The following is a 27,696-nucleotide window of genomic DNA, read 5'->3' as shown; positions in this document are numbered from 1 at the left end:
TTCAACCTTATCTTAAATTCATCACATATGAAGCTGAATCAACAACCCCTCTTTTGAGGATCAATATTTCCAGAAGGAGTTCATAATGAGAAGAACTCATTTGAAGATGAAGAAAAAGTTCATAATAATAAGAACTTATTCAAATCTTTTGATAAATTACATCACAAAAGAAGATAGATTATCATCCCCAGTGGAAAAATGGAAGAGTTCATAATAAGAACTTGTTCAACATTTTCATCTTAATCAAGAGAAGTCAACTGAACAAAAATTTATTGTCTTTTCGTCTTTGCCCTATTCTTGTTAACACAAGAATGTACAAAGAGGGGCAGCTGTAGACACTAAATTTTTTGCTTGTTTTATTTTTATTATAATTATTATAATTGTTATAATATTATTATAATTATTATTATATTTTTATTATTATTAATAAATATAATTATTACATATTACAAGCCCAAAATCGGAGCCCAATTACAACAGTGACCCAATTACAACCCAGTCCAGACACTTGACCCGGTCCTGGACACCCTCATAGGGTTACAACATCTTCTCCAACCGTCATCAATTAACAGCCGTTGGATATGGCAAGATCTAACGACCCAGAGCCTTCCAGATGAAACCCTAGGGTTATGATACCCTAGGGCCACGTCTCCGCTGAGAAGATTCCAGCCGCCCCACGTCTACACGCTTTTGACACTCCACTGCTAGGTGGTCCAACGCCCCGCTGTCGACGCTCGTTGCCACGCCGATGCCTCCGACGAAACCTCTAGAAGGCCACCCACGTCAACGTTATGATGAGTCACCACAGAGTTTGGTGACTCACCGAAGGACACCATCCTTACCCGGTCCGACGAGAGTCTCACCGAGACTATAAATCTTCAACTTACCTGCAAACAAAAAGAACAGAGGGAGCCGAGAGAGGACATCAACCAAGAACAGAGCAAACCAAAAGCAACAGAGAGGAAGAAGATACTAGCCAAACCGAGAGTAAACAACCACCAAACAACAAACAAAAAAAAAAGAGGAAAATAGACCTTAAGATGGTCAGATCTAGGATTTAGGTGTTTTTGGTAATTTTTGGCCACCGTCGATAGTGGTCGGCGATAGTGGCTGGCGTCGGAAAAGGTGGCCGGTCGGAACTCGGCGAGAGGATTTAAGAGAGAAGGGAGAGAGATAGAAGCCAGAAAATAAAAAAAGGGAAATGGCCCAAGAGGGCCGGATTTTGGGTTTATATACTCCTCCTCGAACGACGTCGTTTTGGGGATGAATCCCTGTGTAATTTCTCGCATGGTCAAACCATACGCGCAGACCCTCTATGTTTGTATCTATACAATTTGGTCATTAAAATTAATTTTCATACATTTTAATTATATATTTTAATTTTTTTATTATAATTTAGCCATTATAATAAGTTTTCATATATTTTAATTCAGTATTCGAATTTTATTTTATTTATAATTTAGTCACCGTATATCTATGTTTAAATATTTAGGCTAAATATCATGATTTAACCCTATAATTTTATTAATTTATGTTTTCATCACCTGTTAATATTTATGGCTAAATTACACTATAGGTCTCTAGATCTTGTGATATTTCTAATTAAAGCACTAAGTTTAATTATTTTACATTTTAATACTATAATTTTAATTTCTTTTATTTTGATCATTATTTATTTGCAATATTATTTTATTATTACTTTTGATATGTTTAAGATTACTTTAATTATTGTTTTATTATTATTTTCATATTAGTCATATATATATATATATATATTTGTTTAGATTTTAATATTTATTTATTTTTTAATATTAAGAAATGGGCTTTCTTAAAGCACCTAGAAGTCATTTTCTGATATTTCTAAATAAATAAATATCTTATTTATAAATATATATATATATATATATATATATTCTTAAAATTATATTAATTTGAAATAACAAGATTATGAATTAAATATATTTTTGAATTTTTAATTTTCAATAATAGAGACAAATTATAATTAATGAGTACCAATTTTGGGCGTTAAAGGGGTGATAATCCTTCCCTAAACGTAATCGACTACGAATCCCTTCTTTACTAAATATTTTTGGTTATACACAGATCAGTTTATCTTTTAAATTATGTTTTTTAAAAACTATTTTAAAAGATTATTTTTAGGTATTTGACCTACCTAACCCAAAGGGTCAATGGCGACTCCCAAAATATTTTATTTTAAATCAAAATCATTTATTTATTCATTTTAATTTTCCCACCAAGTAAAAATTCGTGCCCGGGCGAAAACCGGTTACTACAATCGCTAGAAGACCTTGTGATTAACAGTCACACGCTCTAACCAATTAAGCTATTTTAGCAAATTGTGATTAGTTCAAATTCTAACATTTATAATATGTTTAATTCAATGTAATATTCTAAATCCATTCATATAAAAAAAACTTATAAAGCCTTTAATTTAGTAAGGCTGGATAAAAAGTAAAAATTATATCAGATTATATTGTTTAATAATAGCTATAAATCTCTTAAACTATAGCCATACTATTAAAAAAATTGTATAGTAAATTTTACTGCATAACAATATTATTAATTATTAAAAGCATTTAAAATAAATTATTCTATTAAATAAGTAAAAGTTCTTAGTACATATTTATTAGCAAATTCTCAAGATGGAAAAAAATGACAACGTTATTAAACAAATAAAAGAGTTGAGGCGAATCACATATTATGACCTTCACAAGTCTACTTTACACCATAATCTTGAATTAGACTTATCCATAAATTAAATTGCCTATTCAATTAAATAAACTTAGATCAATTAATATGATTCGAATTATACATATGAGGTTTTGTGGAGGATTAGGTATATTTTCAATCTTATCATCTAATTGATTCATTATAATTTTATCTACTGGGATGAGGCACTAGGTTTCTTAAGCAAGGTCAAGGGTTTGAATCCTGACGTTTGCGAATGGAACAAAATTAGGTTGGGAAGATCGCCCTCGCCTCTACAATACCCGATCTGAATTAGTTTAATAATTTTTTTATTGATAATTTATTTTCACCTTATGATAAAATTTTATGAATCTGGTATTCCACGTCCATTTCCATAAATTTTGTACTGGAGTAGACCCGTTTGTCCTTTGTATGGAGCAGTCAGGATTGCAACAGATGATAATATGGGAAAAATAAAGGCCAGTGCCAAGCTTCCACAAATTCTCAAGACAATTATTTGCTGCAGTCCCTGGAAATATCTATAGAGACAAAAAGGGGGAGGCCCGGTGGTACAATTTTATGAACGATGCTGCTGAAGATGTCTATCATCTTTACAAACAGGGGTTTCTTTAATACTTGGAAATCTCGAGTCTAATAGAGTCTAATCATGAGTTTATCAATCTACGAATACGTGTATTATTAATTTATCTATTAGAGTCAAATATATTATCTTACAATATAAGTCGTGTCAACCTATGAATAATCATTATGATATTAAATTAAACACCAATATTAAAAGTCGGTATATAAATAATCATGCATAACTGAAAAAAGAATAAAAATTCTTTTTCTCTCTTTGAATCTCGTTCTCCATGCTGAATATTATTTTCTTCGGTTCACTAAAATTATCGACTGCAATTTTCCGCTTAAATAAAAAAATATGAATTGTCAACAGCAACCAATTTTTCGTTAACAGAATTCTTTAAGCACAAATTGTTGTTGATTCCTTTTATTCCATACGTCTACTTACGAAATAAAAGTAGGCTTTGCCCTGTGGGTATTGTGATCTTTTAAGTGCTTGAGGTCTAATTGTGATTTAAGTCTCTTTATTCTATTGAAAAGTCTGAGCAACATAGGTGGATATCACCCATACGGATCCGGTGATCCTATGCCGTCTCCAATGCCGTAGGGCCCTCCTCAAGATGGTTGAGAACCGCCGACGGCAGGCGGCCAACCACCTAAAGGAATGTCATATGGCAGCTAAGCACCATTATAGATAACAAGGGCTTGCTTGCAATATGCGTTTCAATGAACCAAGCTCAAGTAACCCAAAGCTGGTATATAGTTGTCTCTATGCATCTACATAAACAAAACTAAGAAATTGTCAAAGCAGCATTAAAAAAACTACTCTTATGTGTCCCCTTGTGGCTCAACCAACCTCATCTGCAACATCAGCTTGTTGTCCTCCTGATGAATTCCCCTGTTGCCATAATCCGTCTTCCATCACTGCCGCAGCATCGCCGCTAGTCGTCTGATCCAAATCCAACAATGACCGCCTGCAAGTTGGGCACGACGAGCGTGACATCAACCATGTATCTATACACCTCACGTGAAAACCATGGTTACATTTTGGCAACTCCCTGACTTTTTCACCATCCATGAATTCTCCAAGGCAAATCGGACAATCTGTAGCCTTCAAATTCATCCCTGGACTATATACTGCCACCGGAATCCGTAGCAACGCACTTTTCTTAAGGCCCGTCGATGCGGCTAGACGTGCGGCAGCGGTCCCATCGGAGACATTGAAACCGAACCGTCTGCCACAACGCAACGCACAACGCATGATGGAGTTTAGTCCTAGAGCACATATCAATGCGCAAAGCAAAGCTGCTAGGATGATCACCATGTTGGCGTCGAAATTGGCTTCATTGGTAAAACCAGACCGTGTCCCATTTCCACCGTCCGGTTGTGTATCGAGGAGATGCCGGTGAGGCCGATGGTAAAGACTAGTCACCATTGCTATTTTAGCTTGCATCATCAGTCATCACCTACAAGAACCTATGAAAAAGAGTTGATAATAGTATTTCCACTACCCTTCTAAGAACTTTTGGTGTTCTTCTTTTTCGATCTTCTTCGGGCTCATCAGCTTTTAACCAAAGAGAGAGATATGGGTCTTTAGAGTTTGGGTTATGTGTCTGTCAGGAACTTCCAACAAAGATAAAGACGCCATTAAAAGGTATCTTCTTTGGATGATTAAAGGAAAAAGGAAAGGCTTTGATAGTACAACAAAGGGTGAGCATGCACACACAAAAAAAGAAGTTATGGCTTCCCAAAACCATAAAGATTCCATGTAAACCAGTTAAAAGCTTAGAAATATTACTTCCATCAGATCATCAGATCATCTAAAGCTAAAAGCCAAAGGAATTGAAGACATACTTATGGGATTATGAGGAAAAGAAATTTGGAGTTTCCAAGCCTTTGTTGATAAATGATTTATAGCAGAAAATAGTTGGAAATTCTTTGCTAATAGAGAGAACAATAAATATACATGGACCCGGAAAGCAATAGGGAAGGATAAGTTGGAAAGAAAAAGTATACAATGTATAGAAAATTATGCTTTTAAGTAGGGTGTGTGCTGCAGTAATTATTGAAAGTTATTTGGAATACCTTATTTTTGAAAATCTTCTGAAATATTCAGCGTTTCTTCGGGTTTCATGTATGTACAATAGTAGGGATAACATGTAGCTTTTTAGAAATCGTTAAGTGATTCAGACGTTTTAGAAGTCGTTGTATGATTCAGACGACTTTCAACAAGTACTATAGCAAATATCCTAATTGAAAAAAATAATATTCTTTACACTCTACATGAATTATTTTTTTTTCAACACATTACTGGAGTAATTTTACTGAACTATCTAGGAGATGTACATGTAGATATAGATATTTCACTTGAATTCGATGAGTTTCAATCCGATTTGGTTGGATAATTTTAATTTAAAAATGTGAATTTGGACACGATGAACAAATCTAACTCAAATAATATTATAATCATCTCTTATATATTTATGAATATTTATAATAATCATTCTTTTTATTTTATTTTTCAATTAGATCTTTAATTTTATTTAATAAATATAAAAATCTATATAGAGATCGTATTGGTGTGGATGTTGACTTAAAAATGAGGTTAAATTTTGGATCATATTAGATTTTTTAGATTAAAATTGGGTTAAATTTAAATAAAAAATTTAATTTTCGAATCAAGTTTAAATTAATCAAAAAATTTAATCTTATCTTACCCATAATCTTCCCTAATTACAGGTGTAACTCTCTTTTATTATTTATAAGAATTTTGAATAATTGTTGATAGACATGGTTTTTTTAACCAAACTCAGATATTTACATATGGGAAGAGGTGCCAAATACCAAATACTAAATGAAAAAGATGACGTGTGATGGGTGTCTTGTCATTGTAATATTACCGAGAGTGAGAGATAAAATGACACTTCACAAAGACTTGGATTATACTTTAGAAACAAACAATTAGAAAGAAAACAAAGCTGGGTAAGGAATTTCTTTTCTCTAACTCATTAAGTAATTTCAGCCGTTAAAAGAGTGTATTTTCCGCTATGTATGTATTACTAATGATTAATAAAAATTATGAATAAATTAATAATATCTTATAATCACTATATATTATTTAAATAAAGTATTTCTTCTATCATGGGATGTGAACGTGATTGGATTAAATCTTAAATTATTTATTTTAAAAGTTTAATTTAAAATTATTTTATTATTAAAAATTAAATTTTACTTAATTGATAATTTTGTTAATATAAGTGATAGATAAGGATAAAACTAGGATAAATTTATTTCACTTCAAAATTTTCAACTAAAAAATAAGAATTAAATTTCTAATTTTAAAATTAGAAGAGATCTAATAAATATGGGTAAAGTATACAGATGATCACTAGAATATTGAAATGATCTTTTTGATCACTGAAGTTTTTGAAATTATAAAATGATTATTAAACTTCCCAAACCGTTACAAAATAATCATTACATGTTATAAAATATTGATAAACTTTATAAGTTTAAGGACCATTTCCTAACAGTCGATAAGTTTTAATGACCATCCTGTAATGATTTGATAAAGTCTAATAACCATTATATATTCATTTTGGAAATTTTATTGATCATTTTGTTATTTCTAAAACTTTAGTGACTAAAAGGTCATTATATGTATTATGTAACATCCTTGAATTCTTAAACAAAAGTTTTTCTGAGTCTGGTGATTTAAGAATCATATCAAGGATTAAATATTTATTTTAACCATTGAGAAGTGTGTTTAATTCGATTAAATGATAGTTCAATTTTAGATTAAATTAAAAATTGAAATAGTGAACATTAATATGATAAAACCATATTATATTAATAAACAATATATATTACTAATTTTTCTAAAAAATATTATTTATTTACTTATTACTCCGCTTTTTTAAAACTTAAGAAAATCCTTTCATGTTTTTCACTATCCTATTTTTTCTCTAATAAATTAAAGACTTTTTTCTTTTTATATGCAATATAAATAATTAAACAATTATTAATTAAATATTAAATATATACATATATATTCTCTTTGTTTAACTTAAGTCCAAGTGTCTCCTTTATGATGGAGACATTTTATGTAGCGAAATTATAATGGAAGTGAAAGAAAAGACAAAGGCACATGGGAATCATGTGGGCAATGAGACATTTTATCTTCCAATTCCGTGACCAACTCTATTTAACATCTTATCCATTGTGCACGAAACATATTAATTAAATAATTAAAGTGATATTATTCTTAAATATTTTAGACTCGAATATCATAAACCGTAAAGGTGTTTAAATTTTCATTGTCAAACAATTAAAAATCTTTAAAACATATATATTTTTTTAATCACCCTAAATTAATAATAAAAAAATCTTATCCATCACAGACTTAGGAAACAAGAAACTACTGATTACATTATACAAGTGTAACTTAAACTTATAATTTTTTTAAATAATCTGAGATAATTATAAGGTAGTTTATATTTAAAATTCTTTAACTAATTGATAACATATATATACCTTGCAGATACAGCTGCTTCAATCTCTGACATATAGGAGAATAATATTCTTTTTTATTATTGAGGCCTCTCAATAAATTTAGTTAAATTTATAACTTAAATAATTCAAATATATTATAAAAATATAATAAATGGTTTATCTATATATATATAAGAAAAGGTTTAATTATTATATAAGTTGTAAAATAATTTATTATAATATAAATGAAGATTAGTATAATTATAATCTTAAAAATCAGAGAGATCAATAAAAATTTAAATAAAAATAATTTTTCTTTGAGATAGATAAAATATATTTAATTTTTTAAAATAAATCATGAGAGTGACTAAAGATTATAAAATAAAATAAATTTATTGCTAATTCGTGTATTGAATTTAGGGTATACAAAATTCAATTTGATTCGAAAAATTGATTCCACTTGATTTGATTAAAATATTTTAAATAAAGTATGAATAATAAAATATTAAAATTTGAACTCGTTAAGATCTTATTGGTTAAATGAGGTGTTATGCTCTTTAGAAGTCCTAAGTTTAAACAGCTATGTCCGCGAGTATGTATTATCGATGATTAAGAAAATTTCTAAACAAATATTATTTTATAATCACCTTACACTATTAAAAAAATCAAAATTTAAAATTCAACCCCTATATTTTTTTTAATAAAAGTGTCTCAATATTATTTTAGATTTGAAAATATTGCTCACTCTAGTAATTTTTATTTATTTTCATTATTAATATTGTCTTGACACCTATAAAAGAAAGAGTGATTTATTTTTAATTTTCTATATTTATAGATATTTCAATTTCATCTTTGATCTTCAAATATAAATAAATAATAGTAATTAAATTAAACAATATATATTTTTAATCATCTATGTTTATAGCTTTCAGAGATTAAATTGATAAAAAATTATAAATGTAGAAGATTAAAATATTTATTTTTATAACTCTCAAGTTGACAAATAACATTAAAATTGAGCATAAATTAGGGTGATTGACATTTTTCAAATACAATTATCATAAAAACTTAATATCATAAAAAGAAAATATGAGTAAAATTTAAATTTTAAAATAGTACAATGATCTTTTTCACATTTAAACCATTGTAAGACTAAAAGAAAATACTGTAAAGTACACAGATGGTACCTCGACTATAAGATATTATTTTATTGAGTTCAATGACTATTAAAAGTTACAAAATGGTTCCCTAACTATAGGCGTTATTTTGTTGAGTCCTACGGCTATCAAAAGTTACAAAATTGTCTCTGACTATTTATATATTTCAAACTTGGTCATTTTTTGTTAAAAAATTGATTGTCGTTGCTTTCAAACATTGACTCGATGACATAGTGTTTTAAGTATTTGCTTGACAACATAATATAAATAGAGAGTCAATCCATAAAATAAAACTCATATGTTTTTGAGATCATATTTTATCATATCTCAGCCAATAAATTTACGTCCAGCTTAGACGATCACCGGTTTTTTATCAAAAAATGATGAGTTTGAAACATATAAATAGTCAAATGACTGTTTTATATTTTTTAATATTTAAAATACTCAATAAAAATATATTTTAGAGTTGAGAGATTATTTTATAAATTTTAATAGTAAAAAGATTTAATAAAGCAACGGCGGGGACCATTTGTATACTTGACCCAACAAAATATTTATAGATTTTAAGTGCTTACGAAACGCCACCGTTTTGAAAATTTTGTTTTTCTTAGGTAAGAGCCCAAGAGCAATAAAACATTTCCAACAGTCAGCTTGCTTTCTCCTATCCTTGAGAGTTCTGAGATCTGAATCTAAAACGAAATACACTAAAAATGCAGGATCCGCCAAGTATCAAGCCAGAAGAACTTGATCCTTCCAATGCATCCTCCACCACCCAAACGCCGCCCACATTCCCCAACCCCTCCACTTTCCGAGCTTCTTCCCACAGGCGAGCCCACTCTGAGGTTCAGTTCCGGATCCCTGATGACCTCGATCTCGTATCCGATCCGTTCGAAGGAATCGGATCCGAAGAAGACTTGTTTTGTAGCTACATGGACATTGAGAAGCTTGGGGGAGGATCAAAGGGAGTCGACGATGGAGGGGGTGCTGCTGGATCTTCCAGTGCCGGATCGGGTCATAATCCTAAGGGAGATGAAATGAGTGGCGAGTCGGGGATGGGGGAGAAGAGTAATGAAGGAGGGAAAGGAAGGCATAGGTATAGTAATTCAGTTGATGGGTGTTCGCTAATGGAGTCGATTGAAGCTAAGAAAGCTATGGCTCCTGATAAGCTTGATGAATTGTGGACTGTTGACCCTAAGAGAGCTAAAAGGTTTGAGATTTACTTCTTCTTTTAGTGAATTTGTTTTTGGGTGTTGATGGAGTTATATAGGCAGCTGCAAGCTTATAACTTTTAGTGTAAAGTTTGGGTTTTTGTTTGTTTTCTATAGATTATTAAGGAAAGTTATCAGAAGAAATTAATATCTTTATGAAAGATGTTGTATTGCTAGTTTATCATTTTTTTATTTTTTGTTTTTTGTTTTTGGTTGGTTATATATATTTAAAATTTTGGCTTCTTTCTTGTTCCCTTTGTGAGGAAAATGCATTATAATTAAATTTCTGAATTCCTGTGGTCTCTTGTTTTGTACCCGGATAACATGAATGCTTCCTGAAATATTGAAGTAACCATAAATACTGAATGGAATATTCGGATTAGTTAATTATATCTGAATTTTCGTTATGGAATCCCTATCTCAAGTTGCTAAATACATTTTTTGCTTGTTCATAGGAATTTCAGCATATGAATGGGCTGTTTCACCGTCTAACGTTGTAATACTAGGTCTTGGGGGTAGGAAATATATTGTTTGCGTATCACTGAAAATTTGCTTCATAACAAATTCTTTACTAATTAATCTGATAGACTTATTCTTGACTGTAGACGTATTGATCTTGTCACTCTTTCGCCTCCTAAATGTGTTTTTTTTTTTAAATTTTTCTTCTCATAGTTTTATCTTATTCTTCTTAAAACTTGATGGTAAGTTAATCATATTTATTCTCATTCAGCTTCTTGTCCTTTTAAAGTTATTTGCTGTTTTGTCTCTATATTTCATGCAGTACTAGGATGATATAAAAATTGGCATAATTGAATATACTGGCTTGGGAATATCACTTTAACCATCAACAAAATGACTGAAGGTTATAATTTTGTTAGTCATAATTGGATTATTTCTCTGTTTCTCGCATTTTACCATTGTTGGTTTCATATAAGTTTGATTTTTTTGGGCTAATGAGCTGTTCTTTCCAAACTTTGATACATGCAATAATGGGTCTGTGAACGTCATATGATTACAGATTCTCTACTTTTGGAATGCTATAACCTTCTTTAATTCATATTTTTAAGTGTTTGAGACCCTCTAAACTAGAGTCCGTTTATTTACATATTATTGAAAAGATTTATCTTGCCTTGAATGCACAAGCATTTGGTGAGGTGGTCGGGTTAGAGCAAATGTCATCTCACTGCTCAAAACCCTCCTCAACCTTTATTTGGACTGGAATTTTTCTTCCATAGATTGACAGTTTCATGTTGTTTGGTCAGATTTGGATCTACATCCAAGTTTCTGCTAAGAATGTTCATTATTTGTGTAGGATCATTGCAAATCGGCAGTCAGCTGCTCGCTCTAAAGAGAGAAAAGCCCGATATATATCTGAACTGGAGAGAAAAGTCCAAACACTGCAAACAGAAGCGACTACTCTTTCTGCACAACTAACCCTTTTCCAGGTTTTTGCAAAACAATTCCCTTTCTCATTGCATGCCATAATGTTGGAGCTTGTTTGTGGTGACCATTTGCATTCCTTCTTCTGATAACATCAGATCTACATATTAAACAATCAATGTATGGCCGTTCTACTTTCTAATATATCAAAAGCTTTTTGCAATCATGGCTTTAGTTCTTCTTGGTTCGTTCTTTTATCGTGTACATGTTTATATATGCTTGTAACTCTTGTTAAAGGCATATGATTTTCTGAAATTGCTATTAGTTTTAGATATGTTCCGTCTTATGTTGCTTTATCTTTCTTTATTGATAATACTGGAATATTTAACAGCCTTAATTTTTTTGTGTTCTATTCTAGAGAGATACAACAGGCTTGACTACTGAGAACACTGAGCTTAAGCTTCGGCTACAAGCAATGGAACAGCAGGCTCAGCTACGGGATGGTATGTTTTGTCCAGACTATTCTGATTACCAAATTCTCTCCAATATGGCATTCTTTAAAAGCTTTTACTTAGCTTGTCTGTGGATATGTTTATTTTCTTTGCAAGTTGAGCAGTTTCATTTACCATATATAGTTAATGACAAGAAGCAAGACAAATTTGGATGGAACTGGTTGAACCCATGGATTTACATTCTAAGTGTTCTTCAAATTAATTTTAGAGCTCAATCTTTGCGTACTATTGGTGGAGATAATCAGTCATGTTTGTATCATGTAAAATAAAAATTACTGCAGAAAGTTGTAATTGCATATAGTTTTTCTCATTGTTTATTTCTGACCGTAGCTCTAAATGAAGCACTGAAGAAGGAAGTAGAGAGGCTCAAGATGGCTACCGGAGAAATGTTAACACCCACAGATAATTTTAATTTGGGAATGCACCATATGCCATTCAGCCAACCTTCTTTCTTTCCTCCCCAGCCGCGGCTAGTTGAAAGCCAGAATATGCAAATGCCACCATTTCATCCCTTGCAATCTAACATGTTGACACCTAATCAGTCTGTGGTAGCTGCCTCCAACTCACTTGCCTTTGCTGATATGATGCAACAGGATCCTCTTGGCCAACTGCAGGGGCTTGATATCAGTAGCCGAGATACGCACTTAGCGAAAGCTGAAGGCCCTTCAATATCTGCTGGTGAAAGTAGTGGAACATTATGATACAGATTTTGCTGATCTACACACCTTGCCCTGTCCTATTTGTTGGGTTGTTCATAGACTGACCTTATTGACGTCGAAAGGTACTATTCGTTTGAATTTAGAAGTTTTAATGTGATTGGGATTTTAGTTCTCTGTAGCTTTGCTAGTTCTTCAGTATTCAAGATTCTTGTGACATTCAACTCATTTTTTGGAGCAATGATGTGGGAATAGAAGTATGATACTAGGAGTAGATTAATGGAGCATCTCAAACCAGCTGCTGCCATTTCTTTTGTCTTTCAAGTATTGTTGAAACTTTAAAGTTGTATTTCCGGTGAATTTCTTCAAAAATTGTTTTTGTTTCAGTTGAAGGTGAATTCGTCTCTTTAACAATGTTCTATGATTACTTGTGAATTCGTCTCTGTGGTGATCTGTACTCGGTCCATGGATGCTAACCGTTTGGACAACAACTTAATGTTTCAAGTCTGAACACATCGGTTTTGTATGATCGAAACCTTACTTACCATCTCAATCTAATGCATGCAGTCTCCATTAAAATGCAAATGCAAGTTTGTTTTCAGTGTAGCTAGGTTATCATCATTGATTAGGAAGCTTGCTCTGCAGGAGGATAGCTGATTTTGACTTTACTGCAACAAGGCACCAAGGGTCCATTATTCTACCAATTTTACATCCTTTAAAGCACTTCCCCCTCTCAATATCCACTGTTTCATGAAAGCAAATTGGTGACCAAAACAAATACATAATAAAGCACAACATTTCCCATCAAATGGGATATTGCCCTTAAAATGTCATTCCACTGTCTGCTCATAATTTAAGGACTAATTTAAAATGAAAATTATAGTTTGGTGACATATTGATGCAATTTAACTCAAATAAAATCTATAACATGTTTTGTTTCATTGAAACATATTTTGAAAATTGTTTTCCGGACAATTTATAAAACAATATAAAGTGATTTACATTGTATCGTTCAAACACCATAAAATGAAATTTAAAATTTGTTTTCCATAATTCATTTTCTGGAAACTGTTTCTTTTAGGTTTTGATTTTGATTTCAAGTTTCAACCCTGAATCGAGGATGCAGAACCCTCTTCTGTAACTGCTTGAGACGTTCACGCCTCCCCTTCGCTGCCGTAGGAAGAATAGTCTCCAACATGATCACTATCACTATCCCTCTCCTTCAACTCTTCAATCTTCTCCAAAGCCTCTTTCAGTTCCCATCTCCTCTCAACATTCCATTCACAGCAACACATTCCAATCTTCAACAGCTTCAGCATCTCGCCTTCCCCGTTTTTTGTTCCGTTCATGTCCTTGTCGAATACCTCGCCGGTCCATTCTTCTCGCACGACCGAGTTCACCCACGTAGCCAAATCCGCATTGCTTGCTTTGCCCTGTGTCAAGTAGTTGGCCGGGAACTTACCTGTTAGTAGTTCAAGGATGAGTATTCCGAGGCTCCATACGTCGGTCTTCCGTGTCGTTCGGTCGTATTGGGAGAATTCGGGTGATTTGTATGCCACCATGAATTGTTGGGCTTGTTGTTTGTTGACGACGGCGGTTAGGCCGTAGTCCGATATAAGGGGGTCAAATGTATGGTTTAAGAGCACATTGGAGGATTTGAGATGGCCATGGGGTAGTGTGAGGTTGGAGAGTTGGTTGTAAAGGTAAGCCAAACCCTTTGCTACTCCTTTGATGACCTTCAATCTAGTTGGCCAATCAAGCCCTGCTTGTCCTGGACCACGCCTAGCTGACCAAATTAATCAAACCAATATTTATTATGATTATTGAAAGGGGCGAAGTAAGAACTTTATCTTGGAGTTAAAAGTAAATTATAATTTTTAAGGGTTAAAAATATAATTTTATCGTTACTTTAACTTATAACTTTATAAATTTTAAAAGAAGTAAAATAAAAATTTATCATTAAGGAGACCAAAATGCAATTTCATCATCATCTTAACTTAAAACTTTATATATTAAAGGGACTAAAATCAAATTTTACCATTTTAAAAATTAATTTAAGCTAAAAAAATAAAATGAAATCCAAGTGTTGTGGAGAAGGGAGAGAACTTACAATGAAGATGAGTAGCCAGGCTTCCATTGGGAGCAAAATCAGAGACCAAAAGCTTCTCTTCTCTTCTATAATAGAACGCCACAAGGGGAAGCACGTTAGGGTGGTGCAATCTTCCTAGTCTAGCCATGTGCTCAACAAACTCCTCTTTCCCCACATTATTCATTTGCTTGAATCTCTTCACCACCATGGCTCGCCCGTTCGAAACCACAGCTTTGTAAGTCGACCCAAAGCTCCCTCCTCCGAGTACCTCAGCCGAGGCCCGGAGCAAGTCCTGCAACTCGAACCTCTCCCTTTTGTTCCTCACGAAATGCAGCTTCATATTTTCGTCTGATTTTTTGTAATAATTGGCTGATTTGTCTTCACTGATGTTCCCCAATTTTACGTTGTTTTCTGGTTTTTTGAATTGGGATGCTATGGTTGGATCTTCGAGGATGTAGGAAACGGCTGCGATGAGAGCTAAGACGACCAATGAGCCGCTTACCACGATGATTATTATGATGGTTCGCTTCTTTCTTGAGGATTTGCATTGGGCCAGTGGTTTTCCGCATAGGTTGTTTCCTGCTCCATGCACAAAATATATTAGTAAGGATTTAAATTGCGTTTAGGGTCGCGTTTTCGATTTTATTGTGTTTATCGTTATTATACACATAACATGTTATTGATGTCATTACAAGTATAACAATCATGCAATAACGGTTTTAGACAACACCACTACCGCTATATAACAATCGTTATTCCGATAACAAACAACTATTTAAATATCTGATGAGTAAAGCAAGTAAAAATACAAATTCGAATAATAAATGAGTTTTGTTGGTCGTAAAATTTGGTTATAACGGTTGTGGTAATTCGTTTCTTTTGATTTGAACGAAAAGTCGTAGTCTGTAGTTATATCAAGATGTTGAGTTGAAGTCATAATACTAGACAGAAAGAGAGATTTATGTTTTCTCAATCTCGCACAAGGGATTTATATAATATCCCCTAGTGTTAGTGTTAAGTTTAGGGTCATAATTGTTAATTATAGGTTTACATAGTGAACAAATACAATCGTCTAACAGTAGTTATAACTCTGACAAATCATATAAGCCTATCAGAGATCATTTCGAAGGATATTGACTAATCGAAGGTTGTAGATCACCAGAAGCTTTGATCAGGGGAGGAATTTCTCCTAAGATTTTTCATCTAGATATGAAAGAGTGACAACGAAACACAACCTACTGAAGAATTTTGAAAGAGATGTAAAACAAGTTTAATTTTAAATTTTTATGTTAACGTGTTACTATCTTATTCCTATATTATACATAGAATTATACTTCCTCCATTCATCAAATGTTTATCTTTAATTATATATTCATACCTGCAAAAAAGTTCGGGTTCATGTTGCTCAATCTATATGGTATCGGACCATCGAGGTTGTTATGAGCTAGATTAACAAATTTCAAATTATCCTGTTGGAAATCCGGTATCCGCCCTTCAAAATGATTCCACTCAAGGCTCAACTGCAACAATTTCGGCAATGTCGCCAACGATCCCGGAATCGGACCGGATAAGTTATTCCATCCGAGAAAAAACTTTTGCAATGCGTTCATGCCCGCAAAACCGTCGTCACGTATCTCACCGGAGAAACTATTGTTTGCCAAATATAAGACTCTCAAACAAACAAGCTTGTTCACTTGAGGGAATGGACCAACGAAGCTGTTGTTCATAAAGCTCAGGGTACGCAAAAGTGGCAACCCCATTAGTGTGTCTATGTCGATTGCACCCTTTAGACCCATATTTTCGAGCTTCAGCCCAAAGACCGAACCGTTGCTGCAGCGTACGCCGGTCCAGTTCGTATTGTCACCGGTGCATGGACCTGGACCCGAGGCATTCCAATCGTCTAGCTGAGAGCCGTAATTGGCTAAAGAGGTTTTGAACTCGAGTAGTATCTCGGCCTCCGTTTGTCCCCATGATGGTCCTATGATGCATGTCAATGTGACAAGCAATGGGAACAAAAAATAACATGGTTTACTATGGTCCATTTTGTGAGGAGTGAATGGTTTTAGGTTTGATTATTGGTGGTTTAAACAATTCGATGGGGGCTTTGGAGAAAATGATATGATGATGGGAAGGGACAAAAGGACATTGTGGGCGGGTTTGACAAAGCAAGTTCAATTAATTATTTGTATGTATGTACATGTGTACGTATGTATATATGTAGGGATGGATTTATGTTATAAGTGGGAGGAGCAATAGTCCCCAAATTTTGGCGGTCTAATTATCCCTTAACCTACTAGTAATTTTGAAACAATTACAAGAAACCCTTGTTCCTCTAAAATTTTCTGGTATAATTATTTTTTAGGATACTATCAGATTTAAATTAATTGAACTAAGCGTTAATCCTAGATATATATGGTTTAATTACATTTTAAGACCTTCAAATTTTAAAATTAATGAAATTAAACCTGTAATCTCTTAATTTTTATAGTTTAATTTCTTTTCAAAATATTATTTATTATAACTTTTCCTCTCATAGTCCAATCCTAACTTTGTCACTGTATATATGTCCGGGAATAACTAATAAGCGTGGACATGCAATTGGTTTAAGAAGCATTAAGTATCTGAATTAAACACTGTCTTCTAAGTTGATGGGAATCTCCAGTTGTACATAGGCGAAACTTTTAAAATAATCGGCAAGAACGAGGCTAGCTAATGGGATTTTCGATCATAATTTGGATTCTTGTCTCCCCCCACGGTTTTGATTTGTGGGAAATGGAATTTCGGTTTTAACTAAATACCGCAATTTAATTTCATTGGAAAAAAATACTTCATAACCTTAAAATCTGAGTTGTGAATGTTGAATATAATTTATTTCTTTTGATTTGGACGAAATATCATAACTGACAATATTATAACAAATGATAAGTTGGAAATAGTGAGTTTTATGTTTAGGGGAGAGAAAATAGAGTGTTTTCATCTCAATTTTGTACGAGAATATGTATATCGACCCTAAATATTTGTGTCATAAAGTCATGATAATTAGTCCCGGATTAGTAAGACAAATGAATGTTATTGCATAACAATAGATTTTGTTCCGGTATATTATGTGGTCCTGACAAAACCAACATAAACTCTATTTATTTTTTTTATTAAGCTCTCGATCAAATTTTCACGTCGCACAATAATATTTTTAAATAAATTTTCACAATCATACCAATTTATTTTAAATGTATTTTTATATGAATTACGTTTGACTTGAAAAATGGACTGATTAAATAAAGGAGCAGTCGCCCAAAATAGTACGTATAATTTCGTCCCTAATTAAAAGTAATCATATGAACATACGAAGAAAAGCGAAACACTTGTGACCACTGAGCAAAAGAAAATGCTAGATGAAGTTTTGTAATACGATGTTAAACATGATTATGCTTCCTTGGTTATATATTAAGATTGTCTAGTAATTCCACCACTCGTAAAAGAAATCGCAAAATTATTCACTCCGTGGATGGGTAATTTGGATATCAAGCTATCAGAGGATTTTCTGAAATTTTAGGAGGACATTTCAATTAATGGTAACATTTAAATTGTAATGATAGTAGGTGATTTATTTATTTTTTATTTGAGTAGAAATCCGTAGTCGATAATTAGATGATAGTTGATTGGTGTTTGAATCTTCCATTCTCATGAAGAAGGAGCAGAGAAAAAGTAGAGGCGGTGATTATGGACTTCTCTATTAGTCTTGGTTGATAAGTTTCGTAGTAACCACCCTTGATGCTGGTGTCAAGCATAGGATTACGATAATTACTCGTAGATTGACAGACGTAATAAGTACGATTGACTAACGATAGGTTTAGTTCTAACAGATCACACGCATCTAATAGATGTCATGTCAAGATGGGGACAAACATATAATTTTATAGTAGGAGGATGAACTTCTAAAAATTTTAGGAAGGGATGGACTTATAAAATTATTGGAGAAAAATATATATTAAAAAAAATCTAAAATATATGATAATTTAAAATTTTTAGGAGAGAGGATATCCCAATCAATCTCCTTCAATCTACTCCATGTTTACTAAGGAGTATACAAGACTCTATGTTGGAAAATATTCTTTTGGGATCTCTACTGTGAAGAAATTCTTTTTATAATCACTAATATATGAAGATTAATCTGGCGGAAGAGATATAAATATAATTATTGATTAATGATTATCAAAGTGTGTATGCTAGGCATTAATAAGCGCATAATGCTTTTGTATAGAATATTCTTGTTCTGAAATGACAACTACTTGGAAAAATATTAACAAAACAAAAAGCTAAATGAAGAAAACTATGAAATCTGGAGTATAGAAATCCAGTATGTATTAGACAAGCAAGAGGTTCATGAGGTTTCCAACAATGTTTTGGAAGAGCATTAAAATATGACAACGTAGAAGGGATATATATATAAGAACATAATTTTATATTAGGGGAAGAATTTATAAAATTAAAAAAAAATATTCAAAAAAAATTAAAACATAAAATTTTTGAAAATCTCAGGGGCTCCATCCTTGAACATAGAGGCTTTCGAAGCTTAAAAGATGGAAAATTTCACTCGACGATGATATCGTGGCAATGTTTAGAAAGTAATAGATAATAGGATAAAATACACAAATCGTTTATGTATTATAGTACGTTGATTTATTAAGTTTTTCGACTATTAAAAGTTATAAAATAATTCTCTGATTATAAGACGTTTTATTGAATCCCGACTATTAAAAGTTACGAATCGGTCACCCAACTATTTGTATGTTCCAAACTCAAAGATGATGTTGAATTCCTAGGGACAAAGATGATGTTGAATTCCAAAGTGGGCAGTACTTCTCAAATATAGTCAGAGCTGTTGTGTAACAGATGATTTCACGTCATTTTGGAGACGCCATAGCTGACAGATTATTCATCAAGTATGCCACAATCATCGAAGAGCATCTTCGAGATGAAAACAAGGGGAAGCTGGTTAACTTTCTAATTTCAATCACAAAGAAGTAAATCTCCATGCAAGAGATTGTACAGTAATTTTAAATATAATAACGTATAACTAGTTTAATATTTATCAGAATTTCGAAATACTATTAGATAACATCAAATCTATATATTTGAAAGGAAATCGTTTAATGGATACAAATTGAATGGCCCTTTAATCACTTCTTTGTCAATGAAACGACAATGTTAGCATGCTTGTAAGTCATTCCAAGATTCAGAGCATCTGCTGTATAAGCTGCAAGCCTCATGAATAGCTTGTCAATTATGGCTTCTCCAAAATGACTGCATATTATGGGTTCTAAAACAGCTCTTGCACTATTTGCAAAAAAATTTCCAATCTCAATACAATCTTTGTTGCATAGAAGCTGTCTGAGTAATGGATCCTTGTCCACTTCGAAAACTTGTAGGGTGTTGATTTCGAACGGCCCTTCTCTCTTAATAATCTCAGCGATTTCTTCTTTGCAAGGTGAATATAAAGGAAGGTTGAATGAATCCACATCTTCCTCTTTTACAACTCCCTACAATTCATAACAAAGCTAATTTATAGCAATTGAATGATACAAAATGGAAACAAATATAGGAATATGTATAACCTGTGCAACCAAGTCAAGTAGGGATTTAGCAGCAAATTGCTCCAAACCATAATCTTCCTTGGAGGGCTCTGGGGTTTCCCTAGCATTACAGGTTAGCACCATACGCCCTTGTGGTATTATTTCTTTGGAACGTAAGCTTAGAAAATTTGTAAAGTCTTTCAGAAATTAGTTCGCATAATCTTCGATAACATTGGGAGGACTTGATCTTGTCATGCCTATGTTCCTCTTGTTGTTCTCCAATCCAACAGGGACCTAACCACGTGCATGCTCATAATTAATCAGGGGAAACACAAAAAAACAGGTATCCAAGATAAAGGGTATGTACTTTTCACCAAATGACTGACCTTTGAGAGCCAATGAATCCCATAGGAAGAGTGTACAAACTGGAGGCTTCTGGTTGGAAATTGTCTTTGATAGAAAGAACCCGCAAGCTGCAACTCCTCCTATAAAACAACTTTCCTGCACCATTTCTCCTTTCTCTTTCTTCAGCATCTCAATGAAATCAGGAACCAACTTAAACACAGAGTTGAAATCATTCTCCGGGGTATCATTTAGAAGAACTTCAAACTCAGGTAATTTCAACTGTTCTCGCTTACGTATCCCATGGACAGTATTAACAACTATAGATATTGTGTAGAAGGTGTTAGGGCCAGAAGAGCAACCCAAATCTGCCACCTTCATGCAAGATGGAACAATTTTCTTGAACGTATCTGTGATGGATTCTTCAATGATTGGTCTGATCTTAGATATTACTGCTTGCTGAAAGCGCAAAGAAGAAGTTATTAGTGTGATAAGCGTTGAATAAAGAAAGGAACATATGTAATGAAGAATTTAAGTGATAATATTGAAAAACAGACTTGAATAAATGAATTATTTACATAGCTAATTTCATGATCTGCTGCGTTCATGGAAAGATGCTTTTCTGATGCCATTTTGCTTAATTACTTTCTTTACAAACCGTATGTAAAACAACATTTGTTCATCCTTATATAGCTATAAAATTCTTCATCTAAAGCTTTGAACAAGTCAATCATTAATGTCATATATATAGCGTAACAAGTCAATAATGCCAGCACTTTGCCAGCATTTTCTACAAGAATTTAACATTAATTCGTAGACGGTACGGTACTTTCACTAGGGTCACAATAATGAAGCCCCAACCACTGACAATAATGGAGGCTGCTGGTGGAGGCTTCTTCGTGATAGTGATGGTCAATGACCAGTATGTTTTCACCGGAACATTGGACGGTGCTCGGTCATACATGCCGAGTTCTGGGCAGTGTTGGATGGCCTCTAATAAGAACCCAGTTTAACTTTTTGAAGCAGCGATCACTCGTAGAGTTAGAAAGTTCCTCCAACTCCAACGGTCTATCAAGATTAAGCATGTTCGGCGCGAAAAGAAAAGGAGTGAGCAAGATATTATTATTATTTTATTATTAGCTGAGTTTCTTATTAGATCTCAAATCATATGGTTTCAACGTGTTTTCTACGTAAATATCATATCATAAAACACGTTATTTGTGAATGCTTTGCATCCTTATGTCTTTGTTATTCAAAAGTCTTGGTTGAAAAGTGGCGAAGAAAATGTAGTATTTTAACATTAACATGTGTGTAGTATTTTAAACCAATTTATTGACGAAAATGTTTATAGCCACATCGGTCAAGAGATAAATGCACGCATATTGTGTACCAATTGGAAAACTTGACGAAGTCGGGCAGCATGTTTTTGCTTAAATAAATAATGGCGTTGAGATATAAAAAAAAATTGCTCGATAAAATATTTTATTTACAATAAAAATAAACCTCGTTATGAGCTTCATTATAAACTTCCCTAATCCTATATGAAAAAAAAGTCACACAAGAAGGGAATATTACAACACTGCTACAGAAAACTCTTGAAACAAATATCAACTCTAGACAAACACTACTTCAGTAACATGATACAGGAACAAGACTCCTACTACCGAAACTTAACCAAACTAACTACCACCACGCTTTGAAAATCTCGTATCTTTTCATGCCTTCCTTTGCGAGATGATCGTCCATTCCATTATGGAATCCAGGTGCATAGAAGAATTGCACCGACGTTCTCTATTTCGACGATCTGTCAATCTCATCCAATATATGTCACCATTTTCACGGCCTCAGTAGTGGATGATCGATCCAATTCAGTACCACCTGACAGTCCAAATCGAAAAGAAGATTCGCTTTGGCAATCCAACCAGCTTCTTTGAACACTTTCAGAGCTGTGTTACAACCGTTGATATTGTTCTTTAGGATTGTTTTGCTTGGGTAGTTATTGTTCTTCTGGATTGTTTTGCTTCGGTAGCTGGAGAGACGATATGAGCTGCAGTTTTCTTATTAATAAATTTCGCCGGCGCTTAAGTTTCAAAATTATGAAGGTTTAATCAAGTGGAAATTCAAAAAATACTTATTAATATAAAGTTAAAAATGACAAAAATCGATTGCAAAACTTATCAAATACGCAACTTTTCAGATAGAACAAAGTATAATATTTTCAATTGCAAGTCCTAAACTCTCCACAATACAACTTTTCGGTTGTACCACTAATCAAGAACTATTGTTTACCATTGAAAATTATGAACTTCTAATCAAGATTCGAAAACACAAAATGTGTCCCGGAATGGGCACGGCTACAGAAATCTCCTAACCTTTTTTTCTTCCCACTCTAATGTGGAAGAAGCATTTAGCAGATGCTGCAACTCGATTGACTGTGAAACATGCAGCTAACATAACAGGTAACAAGAATCTTCTTTCATTCAAGGTTGAAACAAGATAACAGCTACTATGCATCATGTAAACTGTGAGAATTAGGTGTCTTTATCTTTTGATAAACTCCGGTGGATTCGGTTTGTCACACTATCATCTACGATCTTATACTGCTGGGAAAACTTCCGGTGGATCATTCTAAAGTATTTGTTCATATGCTCTTCATATTTACTGTAGAAGACCGGAAGTGTAACCGATAGGATGGTTCCTGCCATTGGAAATGACAAATATATTACATTCAAATGAGTATATAATTAAGACTCATTATACATAAGGCGAGAAAGTTTGTCGACAACATGCCTCCCTTCTGGCAATTAATTAGTGAAAAAGAAAGGCACAAATAAACTAAAGATCCCATGAGGTCATGTAAGCTTAGAGCCTAATAAGGTTGTGACAAGAGCTTGATATCAGGTTTTTGACATTTTAACAAAACAAACAATAATAATTAATTATGCCGATAAATCAAAATAGAGATGAATGTGCATTCAGTAGATAGATGGAATTGCTTACCGATATAGGCAAGTGTGAAGAAAGAGCAATAGCTACCAATGGCAGACAAGAGCCACAGACAAGTCACCACCTGCCAAATGAACCAAGTTCGAAAACTTTTTCAAGCAACAGAAACGATAGAAGCTTGTAGACCAGAACAGGTCAAGTGAGATAGCAAAAATGGAGATGAACTCAGGACATTATACAAATACCATGAAGGTCCATTGATATGAAGAAAATAGAGGCCTAATGCAAAGTATTAACACAACCTCTTGGTAATAAACATGAAAGGTTAGAATGAAGATGATTGCTTGCTGGAAGAGCAGTTTGTAAGCAATATCAACTTTTTCAGAGAAAATGGGGTTTAAGTATGAAATCATATTTAAATTGGCAGGCTTCATTGATCAACCTTGTTTAGGAGAAGACAACAGAGGGAAAGGGAGACTACACATTCTTAATTGATCGATTTGTTAAAAAGTAGGAAAATACTCAACTCCAAAAAATTATGAAATTTTGGCCCAGAAAGGGTGGAGTTTGGGGGTTAACTGGAAGGTAAGCAGAATGAGCAAAACCACTAATCTTGCTTCCCTAACTTGCAGACACCCCAGATTCTAATGGCTACTTTTACTAATTATAGTAAAAAAAATTAACATCAACTTAATCATAGTTCCAGCAACAATACCATAATGTCTACACATACAGTTCTGTTTCAAAGTAAATTCTAATTTTGTTCTTGTCGGTGTATATTGCAGCACAGAATATTAAGTACAGCTGATCTAACTGACCTTGAAAAAAAGCCGAAAATCTTTGCCAAGAGTTATTTCATGAGCCATAAGAAGCACATTATTGATTTTAACACGAAATGACACTGCAGCATTGTTAACCATTTCCTCTGACAATTCAAGTTCTGGTAATGTTTGTGGTTGTCTGCTCAAATAATATATCAACTTCATTATCAAATCCACTTCAGTATTTAAAAGGAAATCAACACATAGAAAAGCAATATTAGTATTACCTATCTCTGTAAGCAGCATAGTTGGAACGGACAAACAACACTACAATTAAGATCAGCAAAACATCTGAACAAACAGATAAGAATGGTAATCCAGACCGCTCAAAGATGAGCCAGACAACGGTAGCAACAACAATGACACCAAGGGAAACACTCCACTGCTTCCACAAGAGTATATCAGCCGCTAGGAACATGAGAAGCAAAATTAGTTCATTTATCACATAAAGCAAATACAATGGAATAAATTACAAGGGTCACAAGACAATGAGCCAGAGCATGAAAATAATCTTACAGAAATAATACCATACTACACAACAGGATCTTTCCAACATCACATTATTTAGCAATTATATTAAAAGAATGTTGGTGGGGAACTGTTAAAAGCCACAAAACTTCACACAAAAATAGAATAAATAAATCTGAAGATAGATATTGAATGAACACAGGCAAAAGGACACTCGGTTTCCAAGGATTGTCTCCCTTCAGGAAAAGTCAATTCAGCTTTTATATGTGTCAATCCACAATTTGGAGCAAACAACTAAAGAAGAATACCAAGTTTGTTTCTCCTCTACCAAGAGACCCCATGATAATGCTTCAAGAGAGAGAGATAAAAGGAGGATATTCCAAGGATTCAAGTTGCAGAAACAAATAAACAACTGGACCATTGCAAAACAAAAGCAAGTTTGCTTCATCATTTGTTGTAAGAAAAAAATTCAACATGCCAAGAGGGAGATTTTTTTATTATTGGCTAGAAATTTCTTCTGTATTGGCGCATGAAAATCTTAATAATGCATCAAATTGATCCACACACTTCCCTATAAACTCTATGCATGGGTTGCCTTTATATTCTTTTGCTTACTCACTCAGCTCTCTCCCTTATTTTAGCCTATCAGCTAGGTTCATGAACCATGTAAAAACAACTAGATTTTTGAAAAACAATAGCAAATTATCTTCATCATTCTGTTGTAAGAAGAAAAAAAATATCACAATGGAGATTTGCTGATTGGTTGCTAGAAATTTCTTTCCATGCACTGAATTGGAGCATGCAAATCTTCTTACTGCGCCAAATTGTAGAATGAAACATTCTGACTATGCTTATGGCAATTTTCGATGCATAGTCAAACGGTGATTTCAGTCCACATAGGCATGCACCAAATTGATCAGCACACATCCCCAATAAACTCTCTGCATGAACTTCCTTTATTTATTTATTATTTTTTTTGCTTAGTCACTCAGTTCATTCCCATGTTTTAGCTTATCTGCTTGGTTCATGAACCATGTACATCCCTGCATGCCATCAGAATTCTCCACTTCTTGTAGATATCGCATTGGCCACAATCATGATAATCCCTATAAGTTTCTTAGCTTCATAAACAAAACTTTAATACTAAATTGTTGTAAAATATAGCCCAAAGACGGAACTAAAATAAACCATTTGATAAGTAAAAGATGAAATGGCAAGATAAATCAACTAGGCACACAAGGTTTTATGTAATTAGGCTGAATAGTATATGTCCAGCATCAAGTAGAAATGAGGGAGAAACAGAGTAAGTGAAGTAAAGAATAAAGTAAGTGCAAATGACATTTTGAGTATAAGGGTTGAGTGAGTACTTCAAGTGGTCTTCATAAACTATCTACTTTTAGTGAAATTTCTCTTGATCAAATTGGCCCGAGGAGAAATTTGACTGATATGAGTGATCTATCAAGACCACAAGAAAAACTCACACTACCCTTATACCCAAAATCTCACCATGAACTTCATTTATTTTACTCAACTAAGTATCTCTTGATTTGTTTCTAGATACAGCTTGATTTCAAAAGTTCACAAGAGTCGAGTATTTATAGGGAATGTAAGCAGATCGATTCAGCACCTAAAATTGTCAAGAGCATTGTCAAAGAGCAACAACTCGGTGCATTATCAAGATTCACAATTCAATACATGAAGAATTTCAATCCAGCAATCAACAAATTTCCACTTCGGCAACATAACTTCTTTATTTCAAACCAAATTATAGCAAAAAGTCTGTCCCAATTATGGGATTCGGCTATTTTTTACAATCCAAATAGATAACTAAAACAAAGTAGAACAGTAGTAAAGAGAAGAAAACCCAATTAGATTGTAAGCTGCATATCATTTTGCCTATCCACTATGAACAAATGGATAACTATTACCAGGGATGGACCGAGAGGAGCGGCTGAGGCAGTCGCCTCTAAAAATTTCACATTATCATATATTTTAGATATTTTCTTTCTATTTTATATCGATAATTTGTTTTCATCCCTATACTTTTATAAGTTCGCTTCACTCTAAAATTTAAAAGTTAGGCACCTAACATAAAATCTAAGTCTGTCCAGACACCTACAAATAATGAGATCTTCCCAAAAGGGAGTAACTTTTTTTTCTTTGCCAAGCAATGTTTATTTTTTTTCATCAAAATCAAAGTGTCCCAAGAATCAACTAAGTTGATTTCATTAAAAACACTAGCAAACACAAGTGAAAATGGAAAATAAAACAAAAGCTTTTTTTTCTCTTTTGTTGAATTTCATTTTTTTTACCTTTACCACCACCCAGAGACTGGTGAATAGAACCTTGACGACTAAACAAACGATAATCATCGGATGATGATGTTGAATAAGTTGAAGGTATTGTCTGATTTCTGATCTCTTCCCCATCACTGTTACTCGATTTCTCCATTAATTGTGATCGACGTCCTTTTCTTCAACCTTTAACTTGTACCCAGAGCGAAGAAATTTCACAAAATCGAATCTTGCACCGACTTTTCCCTCTTTGAAACTAAATTCCTGTGTCCCCGATCTGTCACTTAATTGACAAACAAACTGCAAAAGAAAATTTGATTTTTTTTTCTTTCTTTCCTATCGATTTAATTTTTTTTTCAATTTCTACGAAATGAAATTGAAATGTATCCGGCTTAATTAAAAGAGTTAACTACACGGAAGGTCCCTTATATTTTTGGTTCATCCAATTTCGTTTACCAGTTTAAAAAT

General features: G+C 33.2%; 4 protein-coding genes and 1 pseudogene across 4 annotated transcripts; 1 reads left to right on the top strand and 4 right to left on the bottom strand.

Moving 5' to 3' along the window:
- Positions 1-3,787: 3,787 nt before the first annotated feature.
- Positions 3,788-5,141, bottom strand: LOC120213026 (RING-H2 finger protein ATL74-like). The gene has a single exon (XM_039211175.1). It carries the CDS (start codon positions 4,745-4,747, stop codon positions 4,139-4,141), a length of 609 nt encoding a protein of 202 aa, XP_039067106.1. The 5' UTR covers positions 4,748-5,141; the 3' UTR covers positions 3,788-4,138.
- Positions 5,142-9,553: 4,412 nt separating this feature from the next.
- On the top strand, positions 9,554-13,081 carry LOC120213116 (bZIP transcription factor 18-like). The gene is made up of 4 exons (XM_039211266.1): positions 9,554-10,146; positions 11,460-11,592; positions 11,946-12,030; positions 12,370-13,081. Exons 1-4 carry the CDS (start codon positions 9,650-9,652, stop codon positions 12,738-12,740), a joined length of 1,086 nt encoding a protein of 361 aa, XP_039067197.1. The 5' UTR covers positions 9,554-9,649; the 3' UTR covers positions 12,741-13,081.
- A 717-nt stretch (positions 13,082-13,798) lies between these two features.
- LOC120213377 (probable LRR receptor-like serine/threonine-protein kinase At4g31250) lies at positions 13,799-16,826 on the bottom strand. The gene is given in 3 exon segments (XM_039211549.1): positions 13,799-14,481; positions 14,806-15,363; positions 16,163-16,826. Coding segments are annotated over 3 exon segments (1,905 nt in total).
- Positions 16,827-19,910: 3,084 nt separating this feature from the next.
- On the bottom strand, positions 19,911-21,350 carry LOC120213115 (annotated as a pseudogene).
- A 1,637-nt stretch (positions 21,351-22,987) lies between these two features.
- Positions 22,988-27,557, bottom strand: LOC120213118 (reticulon-like protein B16). Its single transcript, XM_039211267.1, has 5 exons — positions 27,247-27,557; positions 24,694-24,874; positions 24,464-24,605; positions 23,700-23,769; positions 22,988-23,397 (listed from the first exon to the last, which is right to left on the bottom strand). Exons 1-5 carry the CDS (start codon positions 27,383-27,385, stop codon positions 23,231-23,233), a joined length of 699 nt encoding a protein of 232 aa, XP_039067198.1. The 5' UTR covers positions 27,386-27,557; the 3' UTR covers positions 22,988-23,230.
- Between the last annotated feature and the right edge of the window lie 139 nt (positions 27,558-27,696).

The sequence above is a fragment of the Hibiscus syriacus genome, unplaced genomic scaffold, assembly GCF_006381635.1.
Source record: "Hibiscus syriacus cultivar Baekdansim isolate YM2019G1 unplaced genomic scaffold, ASM638163v2 tig00110020_pilon, whole genome shotgun sequence".
Taxonomy (NCBI): Eukaryota; Viridiplantae; Streptophyta; class Magnoliopsida; order Malvales; family Malvaceae; genus Hibiscus; species Hibiscus syriacus.
The sequence above is the reverse complement of the archived record's forward strand: the minus strand, read 5'-3'. Positions and strand labels throughout refer to the sequence as shown.